The 9,519-nt window shown below is 42.7% G+C and overlaps 1 protein-coding gene across 1 annotated transcript; it reads right to left on the minus strand.

The window, feature by feature from the left end:
* Positions 1 to 402: 402 nt before the first annotated feature.
* On the minus strand, positions 403 to 7,768 carry zbtb21 (zinc finger and BTB domain containing 21). The gene is made up of 2 exons (XM_062406448.1): positions 7,647 to 7,768; positions 403 to 5,529 (listed from the first exon to the last, which is right to left on the minus strand). Exon 2 carries the CDS (start codon positions 5,525 to 5,527, stop codon positions 2,456 to 2,458), a length of 3,072 nt encoding a protein of 1,023 aa, XP_062262432.1. The 5' UTR covers positions 5,528 to 5,529; positions 7,647 to 7,768; the 3' UTR covers positions 403 to 2,455.
* Between the last annotated feature and the right edge of the window lie 1,751 nt (positions 7,769 to 9,519).

Raw genomic sequence — 9,519 nt, forward strand, 5'->3', positions numbered from 1 at the left:
TATTAGTTCTACTCCTGGATTAATAAACAAAGGACCATTTGCCTCACACTCATGAAACTGACAACTGGGTGATAATTGTCCGTGTTAACTAGTTTGTAAAAGGAAGATGAAAGCTTTAAAATATATTTAACTGAAAGTTATGTATTATCGTGATCACAGATAAAATGTTGGGACAGAAAAAGGCATTTCTGGGACATTTTAGAGTCAGAACATTTGTAGGAGAAGCCCCGGACTGTTTGAAATGCAACAAAGATTAATATCATTGAGTTATTGAAGATCTAACAAACATGGATAAAGGATGTCAGAATACGATCTACATTAGCTGAGGTGCCTGGTTACATAGACCTGAGGTAAAGTGAACACTTGAAGCTAAATGATTCAAACACAACATACGGTTGCACATGGTTTCTCCATTGTTACTCTTTATTACAGAAATTAAGCACAAAAACTGTAGAAAAACCTAAGCACAAAACGACTGCAAAATCTCCAAAAGCAACAATAATGCAACCGATGCTGATACAAATAGAACAGTAATCATTATTGCAGTGAGAGCACAGGAATACTAAAAAGATAAAACTTTTCTTTACTAACAAAATTGGTACAAAATCGCAGATACAAACACTTCCATAAACACAATTCTAGTCGTTTCTGTGAAACCTTAAAAGTGTTTCTCACAGGAAATTAAGAGCACTATTTCGCAATACAGAATCTCTCCAATGAATTAAACATCAAAATGCAGCTAGAGTGACTCATTTAGAGGAAAAACAATAGAACAAATTTTGTTGAGCAATCAACATCTTCCAAATATAATTAATCTTAATAATTTAAGACAATCAGTCAAGCTAAAGCGAAAGCAGAATATACTAGTACGCAAATACAACTGTGGAACAACTGGAATACAATCAAAACATAATCTTTAGTAATAAACCTTTAGGAAGCAGAAACATTCTCTCACCGTTAAAGAAAAGAAAAAAGATCAGCCTCTCCCTTCTCCACTATACCACCAATAATCGAAATGCCTGAGTTGTAAGTCGTCTGTTGTGCTTTCATGTGAAACAATATCGACGAAGCATTTGAAAATTTGCATAAGGCCACCAAAGCATTGTAAAGCTCGGTTCATTACCACCTGTTCGATTGCACAAATCTATCAGTGTATGAGTATTTACATAACACTGCTAATGCTGCACTGGGGCAGGAGACTTTATTGAAGCAGGAGCAGAATTTAATATACACATATTAATATTAGAAGTTTCATATTCATTAACTGAGTTCAACCATATGTTATATTATGATACTGCAGTGTGCTTTTATCAAAGATGTCTGAAAGTTTGCCCGCTGCGGATATTTCAGATTTCTAGAAGGTGAAGTGATGAGCCAAATACTTGAATGATGTAATGTAGTATTTAGGATACTATCAAATCAACCCTGCCCATTCTCTTCCCATTCTCTTCACTGGAAGATATGACCCCTTTTTTTAAAATCAGCTGGTCTGAGCATCTTCTTTTTTTTAATTTACACTTGATTTTCTTCAGCAACATTTGGAAACATACGTATTTACCTGTGGAGAAAAAAAAAAAATGTTCTAAAATCTCATGACCGTTGATTGCACTGACTTAATCATTTGTAAAAAAAATGATTCACCAGCCTGACAATGAGGAAGATACAGTGACCTTTCAGAACTGAGTGTAAGCAATTAATCAGGGCTGCATACTGAGAAGCAATGTTTGAAACCAGAGGTGTCTGAGGTGATTCTGATGTGCCAACTGTGTGTTAGAACATCTTTTTTTATACTGAAGGTCAATCAGTCTGAGGCTCAAATATGAGACAACAAATTTCAGAGGAATGCTAAGTATGAAGAAAGAAAACACATACTGCTGGGCCTTTTAACTTAAGCAGCCTAAAACCTCTATAGCTACAAGTTTGGATTAAACAACCCCATATAACAAGTGTTAAACAAAGTGCATATTTAGTACATTGTTGAGGCCACCAATATTACCTAAAGGGGTGTGACTCACATCAATAGATAGATCTGACACAAAAGCAGAAAAGCACTAATATTTAATTCAACTGCCAGCTCCAAAACTTTAAAGCACTTTTTTCACACTCTGAGACAACAGTGTATGTAGTTGTACCTCCGTTTGCCGACTGGTGCAACTCTGTACCTTGTTATCTCAAAACACCTAGGTAGATAAATACTAGTGTACAACTAAAAGAGGTTTTAAACAGATCATTTTGAAAGTAAAATAAACCATTTATGATCATTTCATCTCACACAGGGATCTAGCACTTGATTGCACATTCACGTTTACACCTCTAATGAGCATGGCCACTTTAACATATGACATTGGAGGCAAGCGAAAAAGCTATACATTCAAAGTCTTCCTTTTGTAGGCTGAGGTGTGTTTATTCAGATATTCTGTATCGTCTCTCATGAAAATGCACCGCCACACCTGGTCTACATGTGATTGTGACTCTGCTCATGGCTCCAGAGACTAAAGGCCGTCTTGAAGGTCCTGTGACAGAGTTTACACATGTACTGCCTCTTAAACGTCAGGGCAGAGAGAGACGGTGCGTGGTAAAAGAGTGTGTCCGATTCCTGAGTGCCACCTGGGTTCTCCATGCTGTCTGACCTTGACAGAGGGCTGTGGCTGCTGGGTTGCCGTTCTAGTTCGGGTCTCTTCGTCTTGCTTGCTGATGAGCTGCAGGGCTCTGGGCTGCTGGAATCCTCGGCTATCTCTGCAGCAGCTGGCGCCGGCGGCTGCGTGGATTTCAGCACGGTGGCCTGTGGAGAGTGGCGCTCAGGGTTTTGAGGAGTCATGGGAGGGGAGGGAGACAGGGGCGAGGGGTGTCTGTCGAACTCTTTGGCTCCAGGTTCGTTTGCAGTGGACATGTGGGACTGGAAGTGGCTCCAAAGGCGGAAATTGGTCCTGAAGGCTTTGTTGCAGATGTGACAGATGAATGGTTTGATGTGGCATAGCAGCTCCTGGTGTCGTTCCAGGTCTTTGCGAGAGCTGAAAAGATTTCCGCATTTCTCGCATGGCCACACACCAGGCTCCTCAAACCCACTTTTGGCAGCTTCTGTATTTTCCATCTCACTCACAGCCTCCTCTAAAGGCTCCTCCTTCACCACCAGTTCGCCATGTTGACCCATGCTCAGGTCCTCAGGCACATAGGATGACGAGTCTTCTGAATCATACATGTATGGCCCTGAGGAGTCACTATAACCAATGTTCTCTCTCGAGCTCCCAGTTGCCAGAGGCTCATCACTATAATGCTCCTCTCTGAGCATCTCCGACGCCTCCTCACTGTTCTCCTCGTGCTGTAAGTGAATCTGGTCCTTCACCGTCATAATATTGTGGTTGTGGACCTCCACCTGGTGGCGCCATATGCTGAAGGAGGATTTGAAGGTCCGCATACACTCCAGGCACGTCAGTTTCTTGTACTTACAGTGAGTCTCGTGGTCCCTCTTCACAGTTGGACTTGAGAATCGGAGGCCACAGTACGGGCATACAGTTGCATGTCGACAGCCCCTCTCATGATCGCCCTGTTCAAAGAGTGATGACAGCTTCATATTACAGAGTCTACAGGAGTAAACACCAGTGTCTGTGTTCTTCTGCTGAGTGATCTCATCCTGTTCCTGGTAGAGGATGCTCTCACTTGCTGTGTCCTGGTCAGACTTGTCTGTCGGATGTGTTCTTAAATGCTGTCTGTACTGAGACTGGAACACAAACACTTTCCCACAGTAAGGACAAATGTAGCTGGGCCTCAATCTCTTCTTGTTAAGTACCGGAGACTGGAAGCCCTGCTTATTCCTCTTTAACTTCCAAAGCAAAGCTTTCTTTATTTCTCTCTCCCGCACAATATCTATCAACTTCTTTTGAAATTTCTCATCCAGTACAGAGGAGCTGGAGGACGAGGCTGGGTTTTGTACGACACCATGCTGAGTTTGGCAGTGTGTCCACACTTTGAAGTTTGTATGAAAGCGCTTGTGGCAGATGTCGCAAGCATACGGCTTTTCGGGATTGTGATACATATTTACATGTCGATGTAGTCCAGCACTAGACCTGAAAACTTTCAGACAGTTCCAGCATTTGAAAATCTTGTTGTTAAACAGCTCTGCACTGTTCTCAATAGATTCACTGCTGACACTCTGAGGTACTGTTTCTGACATGTTCTCATCAGGTGGGAGGGTATGTTCTTTAAAAAGTTTGTTCTTCTTGAAAGGATATCTTCTGTTGTCTGGCCTCTCCTTCCTTTTCCCCAGATGATTGAAGTCTATCCTGGATCCTTGGTCATAGTTGGTTTGTAAGTCTTTAAGATTGACTGGCAAAGAATCTCCCACTGTGATCCGGATTATGTCCATGGGGTCGCCGAGTGGACTGCTTGGCTCAGCTTTCACACTGACCTCTCTTTCTACCTGAGTTTCTTCATCACACGTGCTGGGGTACTTTGACCTGAGAACCAGAGGGGATGCTTTTTTTGAATTACCATTTTGAGCAGATGTTTCTGGCCCACACACTTTTGATGCCATTTTAACAACCGACTGTTCTCGATTCTGCAGCTCCTTCAGCTCCAGAGTGGGGGAGAAGACTGGAACAGGGCTGTCCATGGATAATGATCTTCGGAGTAGGCTTTTTATCAGTGGCCCGCTCCTGTCAATGGTCTGGCTTGGCTCACTGGTTTGACCCTCAAAGGGCACTTTGGTGTGGTAGAGCTGGTCCTGGTCCTTATTCTCCTCTTTAGTACCTGGGTCAATGCCAGACTGCATCCTTACGTGCTGCATTTCAGCATCACTGAAAGAGACAGATGATGTCAGCTGAGGCCTCACAAATGTGATGTGTGATGAATTCCCTTTTAATATGGAGGAGTAAGGATTGGTGGACTTCCTCTCAGCAGCTTCCCTCTGATCAGTGGATTTCCTTTTGATGGATTCAGATTTCCTGACTGATTCGTGCGAGTTGTGTTCTGATGGTGGGTGAGCAGCCCCCCGAGTGGAGTGGGGAGATAATGATCTCTCTGATGTTTTTTTCTGATAATTTGAGCGAGAGGGATGGGTTGTGTCATTCCGCACCCGACGCACAATGACGCTCCTTGTTTGGACATCATTCTCATCCCCTTCAGAGAACGAAAGCCTTTTTCTAGACACACAGTACGATGCATGGGGTCGTGCTGACACAATGTTGGTGAGGAAAGGGATTCCGAGGCTGTAGCCCAGCTCTTGAATGGCTGCAAGGCTGCCTTTGTCCACAAAGAGTGAGGAGGAGTAAATGTAATTCAGAACCATCTCGAAGGCATCGGGCTCACAGAAGTCCAGGTTTACAACCTTCTGTGACTCTGCATCCATCCGTGTGAACAAGGACTGGAAATACTCACTGCAGGCAGCCAGAACACACTTATGGGCCTGGTACCTCTGGTCTGCCACGACCAGGACTACATCGCACATCTTGCCCCGTAGTCGCTGCTCATTGAGAACCCCAAACACTGAGAGGGCATGGGAGGGGTTACTGTAATGCACTAGGCTCTCCATGGCTGAAAAAAAAAAGGGGAAAAGTATTTTATTTGAATGCAGGAATGGAAATAAAGATTATCATTTAGTTTGCACTTGACATATTTGTTGTACATTTTCCCAAAGACAAGCATCTCCAGATGATTAACTTGTGGAGCTGATCGGTCAGACATCAAAAAGAATGTGTTCCACAAAAACATTTTTCCAATTTTTAATCATAATTTTTTTTATTGACATTGTAAAGAATGTCCTAATAAAACAGATTAAATTATAGGTTTTATCTCTAGTAGTACTTGTTTATGATGATCACTAGAAGTCAGATGAAACTGTTTCTTTACCCATACAAGGTGCACAATGACACACAACGAAAATCACAGTTACACTGAGTATGTTTATGGGCCCTGCATCAGGTTGGTAGTCAGAGTGCATGGAAATTGAACTCTATCAAATCAGCTTCCATAACTAATGCAGTAAGTTTACATTTAAAGTAAAGGCTTTTCACCGCTGACTGTTTGTTTAGTCTCCCCCAGCTTATCACCCCCTGTTGACATCAACAGGCTTTCACACCCCGCCAAACACAACCTGCACTAATATTATTTTAGAATACAGGACAAGATGGTGAATGTCCGTTGGAACAGATCGTAAAGACTATATATAAGACATATAATATAAGTCACTTTACTCTATTCTCCTAAGGTTAACTGCACCCTCACTACTTCAACTTGTATTGAATTGAAGAAGATTATCTTTTACATGTTTTGCTTATTTCATATTTGTATCATATTGTTGCTCATATCCTATATTTGTATGTTTTCTGTAGAAAATCTTTAAAGCAGGTACAATTTGATTTGATGATTGACACTTTTGTAATTTCGTTGTGAATCTTGAATACCCCCCTGTGTCTACTGCTGTTAAGCAAAGCATTCTAGTGTTTTAATATGATGTATATTGTAAAGGCAACATAGTCATTATCATTATTTTAATATTCCGGACATTACTGCAACATGCACAGAGTTACCACCTTAAGAGGTGCGCCTGACTAAAAGTAATGCAGTCTAACGCAACAGTCATGCAATACCTCTTCTCCTTGAGGAATATCATAGTGATAACCTAGAGAGTAGTCTGTTTTGCCGTAAGAACATTCATATGGATAAGGTCATACTGGGAATGGCATTAGATTTAGGTTAATATACCTAATAAACTGGTAATAACACATTATTTATTTATTTATTCAAATTGTTGCATTGATTTGTACACAACACAAGTCACAACATAACAAGTACTGGGCGACATGGTCACAAACAGATATTACACTGAGAGGCACCTATTGGGTGTTTACTTTAGAACTCAAATGTACTCTCTTTTCTATTATTTATTTTTTTCCACACATAAAGCACGTTTATTTTGAAAACTGTGACCGGAAGACATGTTGACAACAGTGTCAGTTTCTGTGATCGGTTCATTCATTCAGCAAAAACAAACAAGCAGCCTGTGGCCTCTCTCTCTTTCCTCTCTCCGCGTGAACCCAACTCGCAGAGCAGCGGTGATGGCGAGAGCCGCGTCAGACATGAGGAAGTCGAGTCAGGCTTTCAGCGTTAGGTCATCCATGAGACGTGGCTCCGCTTCTCAGGACATATGACTTCTCCAGCCCGAGATGTGGCAGCGAGGTTGGGAGAACAGCCCGGCACTTGTGAGCTTTTAACGGCCACGGAGCCGCCTTCTCTGCCTTCACGTTACGCTGAACGGCTGTCTGATCGGTGAGAACGGGGGAAAAGTTGAGCGCGTTCCCTCGTTGAACACACAGCGCGCGGAGCTGACTGACTGCGGGCACGCGGAGGAGCTGAGTGGGGCGGGGGGGGGGGGGGGGGGATTGAATTAGCCGTTAAGCCCTGCTGGAAGTGGAGGTTTCTCTCCAGGTTGCCTGGGTTCAGCTCAGAGTCCGCTGCTCCTCGCGCGGGTCCGTCGCTGGCTAACAGGTTGTATGCGCTCAGGTTTACCAGCAGCAGCAGCACAACCCCCCCCCCCCTCCAGTTACGTCAGGGAGGAAAAGGAAAGAAGCTTCTTCTTCTCAGCGCTCCGTCAAACTGCGCTCCCCCCCGGCCGCGTCAACCCTTAAGTTCCCCGGTGTGTCCGCACTTACCCTGCACGTCGTGAACACGCTCTTTCCTCCGCGCCGCCGCCACTTTCTTCACTGTTGTGGAGCTTTCTGCGCACTGGTCGTGATTCCATCCATCTTGAATTTGACGTCATCCCACACCAGGGATGAGGTCATCGCAGTGAACGCTCGTCACGTGCGCCGCGATGTGATAGGCTGCTCGGGGAGCAGGAGGCGGGACTAACGGAGGAGTCGACACTGGAGCTCGTTTAAAGGGATAGGTCGTGTTTTTGATTTAAACCGTCACTCATCTGGTTTTAACCAACCTATTTATGAAGGGAAAAGGAAACTTACTGTTAGAATTATGTAAAGTTGTATTACGTTGTCCTCGTTCCTGCAACACATCTTGTACTTGACTGTTCCTTTGAGATTATTTGTACCAATACTTCAAATAAAGTGTTACCTGTATAACTATATTTTTCTTGATGCTAAATCACATGTTAGACCAATCTGCCCAAGAGTGGAGAGTCAAATTACAACTTCTCGCTGGGAAATAATGTTTGTAATATTAAAATACTGGACTATTTTCAGTATTTTTTATTGTCATGATCCTAACTTAAAGTCTTGTTTTCTTGATTGATTGATTATTGGTAGATTAATAACCTTTGTGCATGATATTACTCTTCATTATAATTTTTTACTCTCTGTCTCTCTCTCTCGCTTTATATGTGCATATGCACATGTATATGTATGTGTATATAGTTTGAAATTGTGTAAGCTGTGAGTTGCAGGTATAATACCGGTGTAACTACATGCCCCCCCCCCCCCCCCCCCACCCCAATGAAACTTGATAGGTCGAGACTGAGATGAAGTCCCTCTAGCATGGTAGTAGATTTGTGTCATTATTGGCATCCAGTGGGGATTTGTTGCCATGTTTATTTGGCCTACAGGTCTCATCCTGGAAAGCAAGTGTTATCAGTACCTGACAACAGTCTTGTGGCCCAGTCAGCAGCAGCACTTGAATGCACCAGCCCTCATGATCTTTATTTTCATAGAACAACGTTTATTTATTTATTTGTTGTGCAACCATTCAATCTGTCCTGACCTTAGATTACTTCTGCCTGTAGCCCTGCACCTCCCTACATCTACATGCTCCAGTGCATCAGCTACCCAGTCACCATGGCACGACAAAGTACAATTAGGCACACTTTCACACCTCATTACTATTTAATTAATCAGTGATTATATTAATCACTGCCACTACAAAGGATACAAATATGCTAGAAACGTAATACAGAACCGTAGAGGACCTGTTATGTTATTTTTAATCAAACATGCACATAGGCATACACATTGATGATGACGTGATGACAGAATCTTGATTCTGCTCCTTCATATCATGACAATGAAGACATGTGGGAAAATGGCAGGGAAGTTCTCACTCCTCCTTACTTGACATTAATGGCTGACACAGGCTGTTAGTGCCAGCAGCATAGCGAGCACTGCCATGGTTACCTGTGTGGAAACCAAGTCATTAGGGACTTTGACTCCTCCCATGCCTCATCTCGGTCTCCCTGGCATCATAAACATGTTTACTGGCCATAATACTGCGAAAATCTATAAAATGACAACTTGTTCATACTACAAAAGAGAAAAAAGCCTTTTTCATTTGTACACATCATGTGAACCAAAGGCTTTTTCACTCTGATATACAGATATACACTAATTATTGAAATTATGGCAAAGTAGGATATTAAATTGTTTATATGCTTTCAAAAAATGAATGCAATTTCATAGCAAATAACTCCAGATATTAATACATATTAAATACTTACCCACTGGCTGCCATGATTTTGTTGTCCATCAGGGACTGATGGTGCAGCGAGGGGAGGAGGAAGACAGAGCCACAGAGGATTTG

This window comes from Platichthys flesus, chromosome 15 (assembly GCF_949316205.1).
Source record: "Platichthys flesus chromosome 15, fPlaFle2.1, whole genome shotgun sequence".
In the NCBI taxonomy this organism is placed as follows: domain Eukaryota; kingdom Metazoa; phylum Chordata; class Actinopteri; order Pleuronectiformes; family Pleuronectidae; genus Platichthys; species Platichthys flesus.

Coding starts and splice junctions, on each gene's coding strand:
- zbtb21 (XM_062406448.1), bottom strand. CDS start 5,527: ATGGAGAGCCTAGTGCATTACAGTAACCCCTCCCATGCCCTCTCAGTG.